At 40.5% G+C, this 20069-nt stretch overlaps 1 protein-coding gene across 1 annotated transcript; it reads right to left on the reverse strand.

The window, feature by feature from the left end:
- Positions 1–197: 197 nt before the first annotated feature.
- Positions 198–16925, reverse strand: pgd (phosphogluconate dehydrogenase). Its single transcript, XM_061976747.2, has 13 exons — positions 16829–16925; positions 16434–16509; positions 16177–16356; positions 13355–13420; positions 13167–13285; positions 10729–10798; positions 10514–10648; positions 10249–10438; positions 7268–7398; positions 4927–5060; positions 4665–4764; positions 629–751; positions 198–555 (listed from the first exon to the last, which is right to left on the reverse strand). The coding sequence occupies exons 1-13, from the start codon at positions 16834–16836 to the stop codon at positions 436–438; spliced, it is 1452 nt and encodes a 483-aa protein (XP_061832731.1). The 5' UTR covers positions 16837–16925; the 3' UTR covers positions 198–435.
- Between the last annotated feature and the right edge of the window lie 3144 nt (positions 16926–20069).

Genomic DNA, 20069 nt, shown 5'->3' on the forward strand with positions numbered 1-20069 from the left:
ATTTGTTAATCATGAATGTTATTTAATATAGAGGTGTACTGTTCTTTTAGTAAACAATGTGTCATTAGCTATGTTGTGTACACTGCAGTGTGGATGAGCTTAAGAATGCTGCCAACTTGTTGCCTAATTTAGAATTACAAACAAACCCTTTTCAATCCTGTTTAGGGCACCTGGAGAGTAAGGAACGTGCAAGCTAATTATAAAGGGATTGAAGTCTTTATTTAGTCTAACACAGCACAGTGCAACACTTTGCCTTAATCCAGCGTTAAGCAGCCTGACAGCTCATATACACTTTAGTCATCTGTCATTCTACGCGTTGAAAAATAAAAGTGCAACGACACGCGATTGGGAGTTGGGAGCGTGGTTAAAAAGGTGGAATGTGTAGCATGTCCACTTTTCCTCACAGGTAACATCACCTCAGCCATGTTGTCCTCACTAAGCGTTGTAGGACGAGGAGGAGACGTTCCCACCGTGACCCGTCCAGTTGGTGTGGATGTAGCGTCCCGGGTTGCTGAGCAGCTCGTACGTGTGAGCTCCAAAGTAATCTCTCTGAGCCTGAACAGAACACAAGGCTTTACCTTTGTTTGCTCCAAAAGCTAATGGCAGCTCTTCGTTTGATGCTGTTTACCTGGAGGAGGTTGGCAGGCAGCATGTGGTGTCTGTAGCCGTCATAGAAGGACAGCGCGGTGGTGAAGCAAGGCATGGGGATGCCGTGCTGGACGCCAGTGCTGACTGTTCTACGCCACGACTCCTACAAAGCAAACATTACCTTCTTGGTTCAAAAAGTCACCTTAAAATGTTCTTGCTCTTTTCTGACATAAAAAAATGATTCCTCACTTTGGACACTTCATTAGGTACACAGTCTAATGACATCCAATACAAGAGTTGTATAAAAGAATACGGATACGTAATATATTTCTTTCCAAGCCGATACCAATAACTTATTTATATCTCAGATTTTATTTTAAGTATATTTGACTGTTGTTTCTGCGCACTTTTTCTCCATGCTTAGTGTTTGCAGGGCATTTGGTTCGTGCAGGACACGGGACATTTTCCTCTAAAGGAGTAAAGAAGTCCCGCACAGCCGACACCATGTTTGGTTACACTGTGAGGTCCAATGAGTTTAGGGGCAGTTTGGAACCTTCTACACCAGGAGTGTCAAAGTCAAGGCCCGCGGGTCGGAACTGGCTGGAATGAATTATCTATGGCCCCTGGGATGATTTAGGATTAGTATTGGAACCGGCCCGCAGGCCACAGCCGCCTGCTGCTGTTTTGTACGCACCAATACTCCATCAGTTTTGGCGTTAGTAATTTTCAAAATGGGGTCCCACAGTACATTTTTGGGGTCCCACTTTTTTGTAACCGCTTTGAATACAAATGATAAATGTATACATTATCCTGTTATATCTCAAATTCTATATTGTGTTTTGGAAAAAGGTTGTCATAAATGTTACTTAATTTATTAAAAAATTATACAAAAGAAAACACATTTTTATGCATATGTAAATGTATTCAGTTATAAACATTCATTCACTTTCTTCTTTCCTTCATGGATCTAAACTTTACCGCTGCCAGCATTTTTTCTATATTTTTATTGTAATATTTTCAGAATGTGTTTGTTCTATTTTGGCCAAAGTAAGGCAAAGAAAACAATCTGAAGTTGTCTTTATATTTAATGCCATGATTTGAATAGTCCGGCCCACATTAGACTTAGACTTCCTTTTTATTGTCATTCAAATTTGAACTTTACAGTACAGATAAGAACGAAATTTCGTTACATAAGCTCATGGTAGTGCAGGATAAAAAAAGCAATACGGTGCATATATAAATGAATAAATATATATAAATAATATATATATAAAATAAATAAATATATATAAATAAATAAATAGATAACTGTACAGATACATATATTGCACTTTATATTTGCACAGATTTTCCTCCATGCGGCCCCTGAGCTAAAATGAGTTTGACACCCCTGTCCTACACGGCAGGAGCGCTTGATTTGTTCACCTTAAAGCACCAACTGCACAGTATGATTCATCTCGCCTCATTGAAAAATTTTCCAGCAAGGATGGGCAATATGTCCTAAAATCTATATCATGATATATATCCTGCGATACCAATATGTATCACAATAAATTATTTGGTACGTAAATGGCAATTGAGCCAATTTAAAACAGGTTTAAAAAGATTCCTAGTTATCTGCTGATGTATTCAGTAACAGATTGTGTCATTTCTGGTTGTATTATTTTCTTAGAACTAATAAAAATCTACTTGCTAATTTGTTCGATTTAATACCAAGTAGTTACAGAATATGCAGTATTGGTCAAACCAATGCTGATACTTACATTTTTAAAGATCATTGAATTATTTTTTTATCACAATTATAACTACACAAAAACACAGTATGGTGGTGTAAACAATATCAAATAAATTCCTTTGGTTTTTGCCTCATGTGTCCAGGGACTTATTTCCTGATTTTGTAACAAAAACGACAAAATATTATTTGAAAGTAAAGATTATCAATCTAACCAACGTAGTACCAACCTGATACTATACTATTTGCTTTTGTTTCTGTCGATATTTGTAAACACCCGTCCACTTTTGTTTACATACAAGCGCTTTAGCTTAGTTACCATGAATTGATTAACGTGGACCCCGACTTAAACAAGAAAAACTTATTCGGGTGTTACCATTTAGTGGTCAATTGTACGGAATATGTACTGTACTGTGCAATCTACTAATAAAAGGTTTCAAGCAATCAATCAGTGGTTAGCATATCCTACAGTGTGTAGTGTGGCATGTTTAGCTAATTTTTGTCCTCCAGTGATAAGGATACATGTAAAAAACAGTTTATTTGTCGCCATAAAGGCGAGGATTGCTGTCTTAAAAGCGGCTTTGCATTGTGAAGGGACGTTAGCCGCTAGCAAGAACGCTACATTGCTTTGAGGACGCCTTTGTTCACGTGTCGCTGTCAAATTTGCGGGACACAGCTAGAATGTGTCATCAACATAATAATCTCATCAGCCAAATTGATATCATTTATATCTTCTATAGCATGCAACCCTAGTTTGATTGATTGATTGAGTAATTGAAACCTTTATTAGTAGGTTGCACAGTGAAGTACATATTCCGTACAATGGCCACTAAATGGTAACACCCCAATATGTTTTTCAACTTATTTAAGTCAGGGTCCACTTAAATTGATTCATAATACAGATATATACTATCAAATATATACTAACATCATAATACAGTCATCATACAAGATAATCATCAGAGTATACACATTGAATTATTTACATTATTTACAATCCGGGGTGTGGGATATGGAGGGAGGGGGCGGGGGGTTAGGTTTGGTTGGTATCAACACTTCTGTCATCAACAATCAGCATCAACAATTGCATCATCAGAGAAATGGACATTGAAACAGTGTAGGACTGACTTGGTAGGATATGTACAGCAAGTAGTGGACACAGAGAGAGAGAGATCAGAAAGTATAAGAAAAACTATCTACATTTGATTATTTACATTTGATTATTTACAATCCGGGGAGGTAGGATGCGGAAGGGAGGGTGTTAGTTTAGGGTTGAAGTTGCCTGGAGGTGTACTTTTATTGCGGTTCTGAAGAAGGATAGAGATGCCCTTTCTTTTACACCTGTTGGGAGCGCATTCCACATTGATGTGGCATAGAAAGAGAATGAGTTAAGACCTTTGTTAGATCGCAATCTGGGTTTAACGTGGTTAGTGGAGCTCCCCCTGGTGTTGTGGTTATGGCGGTCATTTACGTTAAGGAAGTAGTTTGACATGTACTTAGGTATCAGGGAGGTGTAGCGGATTTTATAGACTAGGCTCAGTGCAAGTTGTTTTACTCTGTCCTCCACCCTGAGCCAGCCCACTTTGGAGAAGTGGGTAGGAGTGAGGTGTGATCTGGGGTGGAGGTCTAGAAGTAATCGACTAGCTTGTTCTGGGATGTTTGGAGTTTAGATTTGAGGGTTTTGGAGGTGCTAGGGTACCAGGAGGTGCATGCGTAATCGAAAAAGGGTTGAATGAGAGTTCCCACTAGAATCTTCATGGTGCTTTTGTTGACCAGAGAGGAGATTCTGTAGAGAAATCTCGTTCGTTGGTTGACCTTTTTGATTACCCTGGTTGCCATTTTATCACAAGAAAGATTAGCCTCTAGAATGGAACCTAGGTAGGTGACCTCATCTTTCCTGGTGATAACAATGTCACCCACTTTTATAGTGAAGTCACTGACTTTCTTAAGGTTGAACAGGATGGATTCCGTTTTACCCAAGTGTATGGATAGCTTGTTGTCAGCGAGCCAGGTGCAAGTTCTACAGAGTTCAGCACTGAAGATTTTCTCCACCTGTGACTTGTCCTTGTCTGATACCAGCAGGGCCGAGTCATCAGTTATCAGAGCTATTTTTCTAATGTCATCATAATTCCTCATTTAAATAAAAAAAAGTCTACCTTTTGAGATAGTAAGAAAGGTGATGATGTCAAATACTACTAATTTAACGACAATATTACATCTCTCAGGGTGTTAATCCATCAAATGCGTGATGACAAAACGGTAAAAACAGTGTTGCTTCACTGCAGACTTTTGTAAGAGGAAATTAGCATCATTGCAGGTATTGCATCATCACCCTTCGTCATACCTGACAGTCCTGCACGGCGTTGTTGAAGAAAGAGTCCAACAACAAGTTTTGCAGCTCAGCGTCTCTGTCGAACGCCTCCTTAATTTTACCCAGGAACACACTAGAAGTACAAAGACAAGTTAATTAATTATGATACATTCTAATATCAATTCCTCAAATCATGTTGACATTGCTTTAAGGATTATTGAAAAATGACTTTTTTCCCTAGGGGAGTGCCTAAAAAGGCATAAGATGAGGTCAGTGCTCTATTGCTGATATAAACCTGCGTATGATGCAGCCTCCTCGCCACATCAAAGCGATGCCGCCGTAGTTGAGGGACCAGCTGAACTCCTTGGCCGCCTGGCGAAGCAGCATGAAGCCCTGAGCGTAGGAGATGATCTTGGAGGCATACAGGGCCTGGAAATAGACTTGATATGAGCACGTTTCATCAAATACATCGTGTCACATATCTTACACAAGATGGACATCCAGACAGTATTCACAGCGCTTCACTTTTTCCATGTTTTGTTATGCTACAGCCTCAAAATAGTAATACATTCATTTTTGTCCTCACAATTCGAGACACATTATCTTATAATGACAATGTAAAATAGTTGTTTTTTTAGTATTTAAAAAAAAAAAAAAAAAAAATCACATGTATGGAAGTATCCACAGCTTTTGCTCAATACTTTGTTGATGCAGCTTTTGGCAGCAGTTACAGCCTCAAGTCTTTTTGAATATGATGCCACAAGCTTGGCACACCTATCTTTGGGCAGTTTCGCCCAATCCTCTTTGCAGCACTTCTCAAGCTCCATCAAGTTGGATGGGAAGTGTTGGTTTTCATCCAGGATGTCTCTATACATTGCTGCTTTCATCTTTCCCTCTATCCTGACGAGTCTCCCAGTTCCTGCCGCTGAAAAACATCCTCAGAGCATAATGCCGCCACCCCCATGCTTCACTTGTATGGTATGGGCCTGGTGATGAGCGGTATCTGGTTTCCTCCAAACATGATGCCTGGTATTCACACCAAAAAGTTCAATCTTTGTCTCATCAGACCACAGAATTTTGTTTCTCATGGTCTCAAGAGTCTTTCAGGTGAATGTTTACTAAGAAATGGCTTCCGTCTGACCACTCTACCGTACAGGCCTGATTGGTGGATTTTTGCAGCGATGGTTGTCCTTCTGAAAGGTTTTCCTCTCTCGACAGAGGAATGCTGGAGCTCTGACAAAAGTGACCATCGGGTTCTTGGTCACCTCCCTGACTAGATAGACTAAGATGAATGCAGCAATGTGCAGAGACATCCTGGATGAAAATCATCCAATCTGATGGAACCTGAGAGGGGCTGCAAAAAGGAATGGGCAAAACTGCCCAAAGATAAACATCATATTCAAAAAGACTTGAGGCTGTAATTGCTGCCAATGCTGCGTTAACAAAGTATTGAGCAAAGGGTCTGAATACTTATGTACCGTATTTTCCGCACTATAAAGCGCACCGGATTATAAGGCGCACCTTCAATGAATGGCCTATTTTAAAACTTTGTTCATATATAAGGCGCACCGCATGATAAGGCGCATAGAATAGACGCTACAGTAGAGGCTGGGGTTACGTTATGCATCCATTAGATGGAGCTGCGCTAAAGGGAATGTCAACAAAACAAATAGTGATTGTACTGACACTTCTACTTGCTGCTCTCTGTTCAACAACCCACTGTTCGAGTTTGTCCTCCAACTGGAGCCATCTCGCTTTGTTCCCTCGTAAACTCTGTTTAGTCTTCTTTCCTTGGCGCAGGTCATCATGTTGCTTCCTCCACATCCTCACCATTGATTCGTTAATGTCAAATTCTCTCGCTGCTGCTCTATTCCCGTGTTCTACTGCGTGACTGATCGCCTTGAGTTTAAACTCTGCGTCGTAAGCGTATCTCTTAATAGGAGCCATTTTTGGGTCTTTACATAAAGTTTAAGTCTCGCAACTACGGTAGGCAGCCGTCGACTTCATTAACTTCTTCTTCTACGGTAAGCAGCCGCCGACTTCATTTTCCACCGTAGAAGAAGAAGTTCTTCTTCTACAGTAAGCAGCCACCTACTTCATTTTCCATAAGCAGACGCCTACTTCATTTCCCCCCGTAAAAGCAGCCGTAGAAGGGGGAAAATGTAGCTGCGAGACCTGTTGTGGCTCAATAATGATTCATATATAAGGCGCACCAGATTATAAGGCGCACTGTCAGCTTTTGAGGAAATTGGAGGTTTTTAGGTGCGCCTTATAGTGCGGAAAATACGGTACATCTGATTTTTAAAAAAAAGTATTTTCACATTGTCATTATGGGGTATTGTGTGTTGAATTTTGAGGACAAAAATGAATGTATTCCATTTTGAAATAAGGCTGAAACATAACAAAATGTGGAAAAAGTGCAGCGCTTTGAATACTTTCCGGATGCACTGTTAAGTATTGGTGTTGGCACGGTGACAGTCCCCTTAGACAATATAATAGTTACTCCTCAACAGGCTTTAATTACTATTATGTGTAATACGGCTTTCATAGTCAACATGTGATGAAAGGACCAAGAAAAAACGGACATCATAGTTAGGAAATCTAATTGAGCAACCATGTGCCACTGACAGTTCTACCTTCCTAATGTCCTCCAAGAATGCGGCCTTGTCCCCTTTGAAGGTGACTCCCTGTGGTCCTGACAGGCTGTGGCTGGCCTCCACTCTCTCTTCTTTCAGAGAGGACAGACATCTGGCGAAGACAGCCTCCCCTGAAGACGCAAACACAAATGAGTGTTGTGTGCAAAGAAGTTTCCAGTCAACTTGCAAAACAGGTTATTGAGCAAGCAGGAAATGGTGGAAGAGTCCAAAATACATGAAGTAGCTTGAATACAAGGTAAGCATGACTTGCTAAAATACACACAATTGTAAAGTTCAACCTGGGGTTTGAATGAATCAAAAAATCTTCTGTTACTTTTTCACAATTCTAAAAGCATTATGTTAACTTCAAGAGCATTCTAATTAACTTAGTCTAAGTTCATTTTAATCAATTTAGTCACTAATTAATAGTAGTCTTTATGGCAATAATGGAATCCCTGGACTTGTCCTTGCTCCACTATCATAATAGTGAAGCAGGAAGTAGTCTGCTTTGAAGCTCCACATTATTTACATGACTTAGTGGAGGCAAGATGAGTCAATGTCTCGTTTAATGAGTAAAATACACGGAAATAAAATGTAAATATTTTAGGTTTCCCTAAGACTGCTCGAAAAGAGCGCACTTAGATAGATAGATAGTACTTTATTGATTAAAATGGGAACGGTGCAGCATTTGGTGATGCAGATCACGCTGCGGGTGATGTGTGACAGGGACAGTGCAGTGCAGATAAAGAGTGATGTTTCAAAGAAAAACACCCACAAGGTAGAAAGAGAGCAAAGGGCCCAAAGAAGATGAGGAATGCTGTCAAATGGTTTGCTGTCATTTTGAGCTGAGAAATACAGCACTGTCAAATAGAGCTAGTATTACACAAATCTCACTACATCAATGATGCAGCACGTTATGAGAAAGCATCCCACATATTTAAGAGCAGCAAACAAGCAGAAACAAGGAAAAAGTCTCTTTTGGTAGCTAATGCTATCTTAACCTCGTACTGGTGTCACAGGAGAGTTCCTTCAACCCTTTTACACAGTCACCATTACACATTTCTGCATGTTTGTTAATATCCCACAGACTGCATTAGCTGCAGCGCACACAAACTTGCTGTTTCCTGTAACCACTTTTGATTGGCTAACTGGCAAAGGACGCGAGGTTTGACGATTCTAATTTCAAGTCAGACGAGTGAAAAATATGAGGTGTAATAATAATGACAATAAAAATAAGGTGACCACAAACATATATGTTATCCTAAAACGTTAGTGAAATTACAAGCAAGCAAGCAGTGCGGATTATTTCGACACGGCTTGGAGAAACACCTTCTCCAACTAGCAGGACGACCCAGCGGAGCAGCATAGTCACGTACCGCTGCGCCACAAAAGATGGAAGCACGGCACGATGACCAGGCTAAAGACTCTGACTCTGATTACATCTCTTCTATTAATCATCTTTCATTATCATTTACTAGGAGTCAGTACTTATTAGGGGTGTAACGATACACAAAAATTTCGGTTTGGTACGTACCTCGGTTTAGAGGTCACGGTTCGGTTCATTTTCGGTACAGTAAGAAAACAACAAAATATAAATTTTTGGGTTATTTATTTACCAAATTTGTAAACAATGGCTTTATCCTTTTTACATTGGGAACACTATAATAATTCTGCCCACGTTAATCCACATTAAACTGTCACAAGTTGTTGCTCAGATTAAATAAAATGACAAAACTTTTCTTCTACATATAAAAAGTGCAACATTAAACAGTTTCAAGTCAACTCATCATGCTTAATTGCTTAATTTATCACAGCATTTGGGAAGCCTGTAGTAGATTTTTATTATGTAAATGTTATATTTTTATCAACATGTGATAGCAGGGACCCTGCCATTCAAAACTAGGCTGCTCCATTACTAATAATTAATGTAACTATAGCTGAAAAAATAGTACAATAGCAATAGGAGAGACTATTCATCCCTGAACACCATGGAGATCATGTAGGCTTAATAATGTAGTTACATTATTATATTAACGATCAGAGACAGAAACTCTTCATTTCCCGGGCGCGGCCACCGCTGCTGCCCACTGCTCCCCTCACCTCCCAGGGGGTGAACAGGGGGATGGGTCAAATGCAGAGGAAAAATTTCACCACACCTCGTGTGTGTGTGCAACAATCATTGGTACTTTAACTTTAACTTAACATTTTCTTTTATCCTCCTATTTATGTTGCATTTACCACAAATGGGACAGCACGGTGGCACAGGGGTTAGTAGTGCATGTGCCTCGTAGGTGTACTCCGCCTTCCGCCTGAATGCAGCTGAGATAGGCTACAGCACCCCCCGTGACCCCAAAAGGGACAAGCGGTAGAAAATGGATGGATGGATGGGTGTCTGACTTGTATAAAATAACGTTCTAGTTCGGCGATGCAGCGCCACCTGTTGCTTTGGCATGCACTTCACATCCTGCAAAAACATTTAGGGGATGTTTTTTTGTGTACACGTGAGTATTGCTTGTATAGCCTGTGTCCACAGAACTATCCCGGCGAGGAATGTCGACACTGGCGTGACAAATGTGCAAAATACACCATGTTGGCTTGCAGCTCCACTCTTGTGCAATGAGGCCGGTTGTACTGCTATCTCACACACAGCAATGCCAAACTCCCACACTGCACAGACTTTAAATATGAAAATTGTACACCTCCTGACCTCCAGGACCAACCTTGTCTGTTTATGAAAGGCAGATCGTAGGTCAACAAATCCTCCTTATGTCACCCGAGATGAGTAGACTGCTAGAAAAGCCTTCAATCTTCTTAAGGATGGACACAAATCAACCTCGCTGCCAGGAAGAGACTCACTTAGCCAGCTAGCATTCACACTTCCTCATGTTTGAAACAGGTTTGATGGGCCACTATTGGCATAACCGTGACAACGACAGATGAGTCAGAAGAGGAATAAGTTAGGAAAGCAGCTACTTCCTTACCAATCAAAGTCACAGGTGTGCCGTATTCCAGGGCTGAAATGGCAGTCCACTTCCCTGTGCCTTTCTGTCCTGCGCTGTCACGGATCTTGGGCAGCAGGTGTGTACCATCGGGGTCTCGGTACTTCAGGATGTTGGCGGTGATCTCGATGAGGAACGAGTCCAATTCCGTTTTGTTCCAGTTTTCGAAAGCCTGAGGGGTTCAGACACAAAGCAGGTGGATTAGGTCTACAGAAAATAGCTTCTAAAGTCGTCCAAGAACGCTCACCTGTGCCATCTCATCATGGTCCATGCCAAGCACGTCCTTCATCAAGTGATAGGCCTCGCAAATTAGCTGCATGTCGCCGTACTCGATGCCGTTGTGGACCATTTTGACAAAATGCCCCGCGCCCTCGTCTCCCACCTGCATAGACAATCACTCGGTTATTACGAGGTACAAAAGACGCCACAAAGATCCCCCATAATTCAAACGTAGACACTCACCCAATCACAGCAGGGCTCTCCTGTTCCCACCTTGGCAGCGATGCTTTGAAAGATGTCTTTTATGTGAGGCCTTTAACAGAAGTAAGACATGACTATCACACACCTGTCAGTCTACCCCAGGGCAGCTGTGGCTATGAAAGTAGCTTACCACCACCAGGTGTGAATGAATGATGGCTTCTCACTTCTCTGTGAAGCGCTTTGATTGTCTAGAAAAGCGCTATATAAATCTAAGTCATTATTATTATTATTATTACTATGGCGTCAAAACACTGCCAAAATAGTTGCGCGTAAAAACCACGCTCAGCACTTGGTTTGTGTTCGCGATGTGTCGGTGGCTCCATCCAGTAGTATGCCAAAGAATCGCTTAATTAAATAATCAAACACAGTGTTACTGTTCAAACTGTGTGTAATGTTACAGTGGCCAAAAATATTAAATATACTTTTGAAATAAAACCTCTGCCTTGTTTTTAATGAATAATTAGGCCTACTACGCTACTGTACTATGATGATGGTCATTATGGTGGTACATGGAGAGACTATTTTTTTCCAGTGGTGGTACTTGTTGAAAAAAGTTTGAGGACCACTGGTCTACACAGAGGACATGCGAAGGTAAAATGAGTTTGCGCGCACAAAACGAGTATGCCCATGGTAGACAACCACTATGTACATTACCAGGCATCTTATATTCCAACTCAGCATTCAAATACTTTTCCAGCTTGATTCCCACATTAGAATCTTGCTTTCCTGCCTCACCCAGCTCAAAACCCAACGCTCATTTTTTCCAATGCATGGTACCTACTCTATCCACTCCTCACGACTTTACTCACTGTTAGCACTTTTCCGTGTGCAAAACCTGGTACTAGATAATGTAGTACTCGGTCAGCCAGGGTTTCAAGTGTGTCAAGACAAAAATAATACAGCAACGTAAACACACATCATGTGTTGGTGTAGTCTCCACTTTCCTTGCAGGCCCAGAGTCTCTTCTTGAACAACGTGTATTTTGTTATCTTTATTTTTGTTTTTGTTTTTGAAAAAAAAAAATTCTTTGCTTTTTATAAATGTAATAATTAGGGATGTCCGATAATGGCTTTTTGCAGATATCCCGAAGTGAAGTGAATTATATTTATATAGCACTTTTCTCTAGTGACTCAAAGCGCTTTACATAGTGAAACCCAATATCTAAGTTACATTTAAACCAGTGTGGGTGGCACTGGGAGCAGGTGGGTAAAGTGTCTTGCCCAAGGACACAACGGCAGTGACTAGGATGGCGGAAGCGGGATTCAAACCTGCACCCCTCAAGTTGCTGGCACAGCCGCTCTACCAACCGAGCTATGCCGCCCCGATATTGTCCAACTCTTAATTACTGATGCCGATATCAACCGATACCGATATATACAGTCGTGGAATTAACACATTATTATGCCTAATTTGGACAACCAGGTATGGTGAAGATAAGGTCCTTTTTTTTAAATTAATCAAATAAAATAAGATAAATAAATTAAAAACATTTTCTTGAATAAAAAAGAAAGTAAAACAATATAAAAACAGTTCATAGAAACTAGAAATTAATGAAAATGAGTAAAATTAACTGTTAAAGGTTAGTACTATTAGTGGACCAGCAGCACGCACAATCATGTGTGCTTACGGACTGTATCCCTTGCAGACTGTATTGATATATATTGATATATAATGTCGGAACCAGAATATTAATAAGAGAAAGAAAGAACCCTTTTGTGTGAATGAGTGTGAATGAGTGTAAATGGGGGAGGGAGGTTTTTGGGGTTGGTGTACTATTTGTAAGTGTATCTTGTGTTTTTTATGTTGATTTAATTTTTAAAAAAATTAAAAAATGTAAAAATGTTTTTACAAAAACAAAAAAAATAAAAAATAAATAAACGATACCGATAATAAAAAAAAACGATACCGATAATTTCCGATATTACATTTTAAAGCATTTATCGGCCTGCCGATAATATCGGCCTGCCGATATTATCGGCCGATAAATGCTTTAAAATGACATCTCTAGTAATAATACATATTTATTTTCTTATCTTGAGAATACGCGCCCTAGGGGAAATGAAGGTTCCAATATCAGCAACACCACATACAGTATACAGGACAGTTGCAATAGCAGCACAACACAAAGAGTAAACAGGTAATAGATCAAATGGAATAATAAAGTAGGAATAAATAACTGATGATGAATAAAAATGATGCGTTCATTGCTGTACTACAATAACTAATATTGTATTGGAAAAGGCTGCAATGAGAGTAAAAATCATAGTAAAGTTGTGATATAATACAAATATAATTGATGCGTCAAACTTTATACATTTTTCTGTCCCGCTTGGATCTCTAACACTTGTATAAACAAAAATGTGTATTCTAGAATGACAATAAATCTAATCAAACATTGTCAGCGACAATGCGAGACTTACCAGGCCTCTGCGTGTCCTCCGGGCATAAGCGAGGGTCCTTTTCGTGCGCCCTCCTCACCGCCGCTGACTCCGCTTCCCACAAACAGCAAGTTCTTCTCCTTCAGGCTCTTACAGCGCCGCTGTGCAAAACAAACACAAAAAAACAACAGTTGTTGACATGCACAGCAATATGGTGTCCTTTTCCTTACCGTGGTGTCTGTGTACTCAGAGTTGCCGCCATCAATGATGATGTCTCCGGCTTCAAGCAAAGGAATCTGAGCGAGGACAAAAGCAAGATGAAATTGTTGCGTTCAGGCGATTCTAGCAACGTCAGAATAGGGCTGAAACAACTAATCGATTAAATCGATTAAAATCGATTATAAAAATAGTTGGCGATTAATTTAGTCATTGATTCGTTGGAACTATGCTATGTGCATGCGCGGAGGCTTTTTTTTTTTTTTTTTTTTTAAATAAACCTTTATTTATAAACTGCAACATTTACAAACAGCTGAGAAACAATAATCCATAATAAGTACAAAAACAGTACAAAACAGCGCTGAGGCTACGTCTCATGAGGTGGAGGTAAGCCAGCCAATGATGTGTCATGTGCAGCTCACGTGACGACGCCTTCCCCTTTGCTGGAAACATTCGAAAAATGGCGCAGGAAAACAGTACCGATAGTTCAGCGGAAAAACATTTTGAGGTTATTGCTTGAATGGAGAAAAGTGTACGACTTAAGTCGTCAAAAGTGTGGGAACGCTTTACTTTAAAGACTTCAAAGAAGACCATTTCCTGCAAAATGGCACGGAAGTACAACATTGCTTCAAGAGCACCTGAAAAAGAAACATGTTGGAGCCGTGGATGAAGGGAAGAACTCACGGTACGTAACTTTTTAAGTCCATAGTGGCAACAGGCATTCATGAGTTCAGCTTTTTTGTGAGTAACGTTAACGTTATCCCTTTGTTGCAACGCGGGCCTGATAATGTGTCTCCGGCACATTTGACTCCGTTTTGAGAGAGAAAACGCACGGTTACCAATTTCGAAATATACGTAACGGACAGAAATATCTCAGGTTGGTTTCATAATGGATCAATGTAGCCGGGCCCGATAAAGCTATATAAATATATTTAGATTTGAGTGACGCTTTAGTATAACTAAACGTTATGAAGGTGCTGGAATATTTCATGCTATTATTCAGAGGCAGCCTAAAATGAATCCTTTATTATTCACAACAGAAACGTGAACAATATCTGATCCAGTTCTGATCTGATGAGTTACATTTCTGTGTTATTATTGGTGTATGCTGCATCCCCAATCTCCAGAACATGGGGCCAGTATGCTGTTTTTTTTTCAATAAAATACTGGAAAGGATAGAAATGTAGTTTGTCTCTTTTATCCGATTAATCGAAGTAATAATCGACAGCTTAAAGGGGAACATTACCACCAGACCTATGTAAGCGTCAATATAAACCTTGATGTTGCAGAAAAAAAGACCTTTTTTTTTTTAAACCGATTTCCGAACTCTAAATGGGTGAATTTTGGCGAATTAAACGCCTTTCTATTATTCGCTCTCGGAGCGATGACGTCACGTGACGTCACATCGGGAAGCAATCCGCCATTTTCTCACTTTCGTCGGTGTGTTGTCGGAGGGTGTAACAACACGAACAGGGACGGATTCAAGTTGCACCAGTGGCCCAAAGATGCGAAAGTGGAAAGAAATTGGACGAAATTTGTTCAAAATACGAGGGTGTGGGGAAAGCCAACGAAATGGTCAGTCGTTTGTTCCGCACACTTTACCGACGAAAGCTATGCTACGACAGAGATGGCAAGAATGTGTGGATATCCTGCGACACTCAAAGCAGATGCTGACATCAACTCCAAAACTGGACAGATCAGCTTTCAGGAAAAGAGAGCGGATGAGGGTAGTGAAGTGAAGTGAAGTGAATTACATTTATATAGCGCTTTTTCTCAAGTGACTCAAAGCGCTTTACATTGTGAAACCCAATATCTAAGTTATATTTAAGCCAGTGTGGGTGGCACTGGGAGCAGGTGGGTAAAGTGTCTTGCCCAAGGACACAACGGCAGTGACTAGGATGGCGGAGGCGGGGATCGAACCTGCAACCCTCAAGTTCCTGGCACGGCCGCTCAACCAACCGAGCTATACCGCCCGTGTCTACAGAATATATTAATTGATGAAAACTTTATTCATTACTCGCGGTTTTACGTAAATTATTATACATAAACTGTGTTTACTAATAATTTAGCTTAAAAACATTTATTTTTTTCAATCATTCGAGTACATTCGGGTAGTCTTGTGTAATGCAGTATTTTGTGTCTATTTAGGTATGGTTAACCTGAGTGCTGAAATCGTGGAAAAATATATGTTCTTAGCGCGCCTGAAATGGGCTGTCTGCACTCTCAAAGTGCATGTTGTTGCCAAATGTATTTCATATGCTGTAAACCTAGTTCATAGTAGTTAGTTTCCTTTAATGCCAAACAAACACATACCAATCGTTGGTTAGAAGGCGATCGCCGAATTCGTCCTCGCTTTCTCCCATGTCGCTGGCTGTCGTGTCGTTTTCGCTTGCATACGGTTCCAACCGATATGGCTCAATAGCTTCAGTTTCTTCTTCAATTTCGTTTTCGCTACCTGCCTCCACACTACAACCATCTGTTTCAATACATGCGTAATCTGTTGAATCGCTTAAGCCGCTGAAATCCGAGTCTGAATCCGAGCTAATGTCGCTATTCCTTGCTGTTCTATCCGCCATGTTTGTTTGTATTGGCATCACTGTGTGACATCACAGGAAAATGGACGGGTGTATATAACGATGGTCCAAATCAGGCACTTTGAAGCTTTTTTTTAGGGATATTGCGTGATGGGTGAAATTTTGAAAAAAACTTCGAAAAATAAAATAAGCCACTGGGAACTTATTTTTAATGGTTTTAACCATTCTGAAATTGTGATAATGTTCCCCTTTAATCGATTATCAAATTAATCGTTAGTTGCAGCCCTACTTCAGACACCAACCAGCTTGTCGATAAAGTCGTCCACAGCCTGTCCAGCCTTGACCAGCAGGACGATCCTCCTGGGCTTTTTCAGCTTGGACACCATGTCCTCAAGAGACTCTGCTCCGATCACCTTGGAGCCCTTAGCCTCGTTCTTGAGGAAGTCGTGCAACTTGGAGACAGTCCGGTTGTAGGCACACACCTGAGTAAGGGAACCGTGGGGTAGTATTATTGAATGTACATTTTCAGGAACATGTAGAAGAGCTGATGAGCACTTACAACAAAGCCATGGTCATTCATGTTCATGATGATGTTCTGGCCCATGACAGCCAAACCAATCAGTGCAATGTCAGCTCTGTGATAGTGTAACAAAGTAAAACACAAACTCTTAAGTAGTAGTAGTAATAGTGAAACTAACAAGAATATCAGCAAAAAGTCAATGTTTAATCAATAATATAATTATAATTGAGAATGTGTGGTAAAATTTCAAGGAAGTGAATTTCCACGCCTCACTTTCCAGGCTAAACCCACCCATGCACTAGCAAACAAGCTATAGTAGCGCCATTGTCACGCTTATAATTCAAAACCAAATAAGTAGTTAAGCCCATATAACATTACAGCTTCAAAACGTTCTAGTACAAACAAACAAAAAGCACACAGTGTTAAAAACTTACTTAGCCATTGTGCTCAGAATGACGTTGTTACCGAGAGGTCTCCCAAATGACAGAACTCTTCTTTCCTCCTTCTGAGCTCAGCGAGTTAAACCCCACCCCCCGCTCGCAACATCAGCCAATCACAGGCCACCATGACCGCTGGAGCGATGCAAGTGACGAAATATGATTGGTCAAGAATCGGAGCGGTCGCTTCCGTTATTGCAAGAGTGGGCTGTCACTCCTTACGTAAGCGTATCTCTTTCATTTTTTTAAGGAAGGGTTGCATATATTAATCAAATTGGATTTTAATTCTAATTCCTATTTTTTTGTGTTTTATATTTTTTGTTCCAAAGACGCCTTTCTGCGATATTTCTATTGCTTATTTTTGTGGCTGATTTGGTCAGCCCCTTTATTATAGAACAGTGGTTATAGACATGTAATAGGGCTACAACGATTAATCAACATAATCGAACATTGATTATAAAAATCTTATGTACATTTTTTTTTCTGTTTATAGGAAATCTTGCAATTTATTTGTACTGTGGTTGCATACTTTGTGTAAGTATAATAAAGTAAAACTCAATTTCTCGGTCATGTGTTTATTACATTTGAATGTACTATATAATAGATTTTAAAAATGAGTTAAAACTAAGTTTGGCTTGTTTGTCTAGTGCAGGGGTCAGCAACCTGCGGCTCTTTACCGCCGCCCTAGTGGCTCACTGGACCTCTTTAAGAGATGTGTGAAAATGGAAAAAGATGAAGAAAAAAATATTTTTTTTGTTTTAATGTATTTTCTGTAGGGAATGACACATGACACACACCTTCCTATTTGTTAGAAATCCCACTTTTTATGTTCTACATGCTTGAGTATTTGGAAAGCACCGTTTTGTCTTACTAATTTCAGCGATCCTTGAACCCATCGTAGTTTGTTAACATGTACAACTTTCTCCGACGCTGCCACAGAAAGACGTGTTTTATGCCACTCCTCCTTTGTCTCATTTTGTCCACCAAATGTTTTATACTTGTGCGTGAATGCACAAAGGTGAGCTTTGTTGATTTTTTTGATTTGCTGGAGTGCTTATCAGGCATATTTGGTCAGTCCATGACTGCAAGCTAATCAATGCTAACATGCTGTTTATGCTAGTTGTATGTACATATTGCATCATCATGTTTGTGTGCCATGTTGTTCCAGACCACAGCAAACGTTACCCAGCTTGGAAAGATTGTAATAAATCCATTAGAAGAAGACTACATTTGGCCATTCTGAGCCAGTCATTTGCAGGAGTTATCTCATCCTGTGAGAAGCCTCCATTTTACTAATGATTTCCAATGTTGCAAAAATGTGTAGAATAAAAATTAAAATACAACATTTCTGTCAACGAAGATTTGCGTCAGCCTTTGATAGTAGGCTAATATAGCTAATATAGACACATACAAAGACTATAAAAATGGGACCCAGTACCTCCCTGCTTGGCATGATTCCCGGGCGCGGCACCGCTGCTGCCCACTGCTCCCCTCACCTCCCAGGGGGTGAACAAGGGGATGGGTCAAATGCAGAGGACACATTTCACCACATCTAGTGTGTGTGTGACAATCATTGGTACTTTAACTTAACTTACATCATGTGTTGTCTAACACTTATAAAAGGCTTTTAATTTTTTGCGGCTGTATTTTTGGTCCAATATGGCTCTTTCAACATTTTGGGTTGCCGACCCCTGGTCTAGTGGAACAAATCATCGCTGACTATTAAAATATTCACTAGTTGGAACCCTAATATGTACATGAGTGGTTGCACATAGTAATACTGTACAATATTATGACCTGACTCTATACAAATTAAATTGCTGTATATGCTCATACTGAATACATCCTATTGTATATTGTTCTCTTCTGATCTTATGACTGGTTTGAGACCAATATTATTTCTGCAGGGAATGTTATCAGGGTATTAAATCACACAAAATGTCCTCTGTTCTTCTCACACAGCATATGTTTTGATACAGTTAAACGCATCGTAACCCTTTCTATCAACTCCAGAAAATGACTGAAAACCACCATATATTTATACTTATATAAACATAAATATATACACTATATTGCTAAAAGTATTTGGCCACCCATCCAAATGATGAGAATCAGGTGTCCTAATCACTTGGCCCGGCCACAGGTGTATAAAATCAAGCACTTAGGCATGGAGACTGTTTCTACAAACATTTGTGAAAGAATGGGCCGCTCTCAGGAGCTCAGTGATTTCCAGTGTGGAACTGTCATGGGATGCCACCTGTGCAACAAATCCAGTCGTGAAATGTCCTCGCTTCTAAATATTCCAAAGTCAACAGTCGGCTTTTGTTATAAGAAAATGGAAGAGTTTGGGAACAAGAGCAACTCAGCCACGAAGTGGTAGGTCACGTAAACTGACAGAGAGGGGTCAGCGAATGCTGAAGCGCATAGTGGAAAGAGGTCGCCGACTTTCTGCAGTTGCTACAGAGCTCCAAACTTCATGTGACCTTCCAATTAGCCCACGTACAGTACACAGAGCTTCACGGAATGAGTTTCCATGGCCGAGCAGCTGCATCTAAGCCATACATCATCAAGTCCAATGTAAAGCGTCGGATGCAGTGGTGTAAAGCACGTTGCCACTGGACTCTAGCAGTGGAGACGCATTCTCCGGAGTGATGAATCACGCTTTTCCATCTCGCAATCTGATGGACGACTCTGGGGTTTGGAAGTTGCCAGAAGAACGGTACACCTAGGACTGCATTGTCCCGAGTGTGAAATTTGGTGGAGGAGGAATTATGGTGTGAGGTTGTTTTTCAGGAGTTGGGCTTGGCTCCTTATTTCCAGTGAAAGGAACTTTGAATGCTCCAGGATACCAAAACATTTTGGACAATTCCATGCTCCCATGCCCTTCCTCTTCCAACATGACTGATCACCAGTGCACAAAGCAAAGTCCATAAAGACATGGATGACAGAGTCTGGTGTGGATGAACTTGACTGGCCTGCACAGAGTCCTGACCTGAACCCGATAGAACACCTTTGGGATGAATTAGAACGGAGACTGAGAGCCAGGCCTTCTCGACCATCAAGTGTGTGACCTCACCAATGCGCTTTTGGAAGAATGGTCGAAAATTTCTATAAACACACTCCGCAACCAGAAGAGTTGAAGCTGTAATAGCTGCAAAAGGTGGACCGACATCATATTGAACCCTATGGGTTAGGAATGGAATGGCACTTCAAGTTCATATGTGCGTCAAGGCAGGTG

The sequence above is a fragment of the Nerophis lumbriciformis genome, linkage group LG01 (genome assembly GCF_033978685.3).
Source record: "Nerophis lumbriciformis linkage group LG01, RoL_Nlum_v2.1, whole genome shotgun sequence".
NCBI classification, from domain to species: domain Eukaryota; kingdom Metazoa; phylum Chordata; class Actinopteri; order Syngnathiformes; family Syngnathidae; genus Nerophis; species Nerophis lumbriciformis.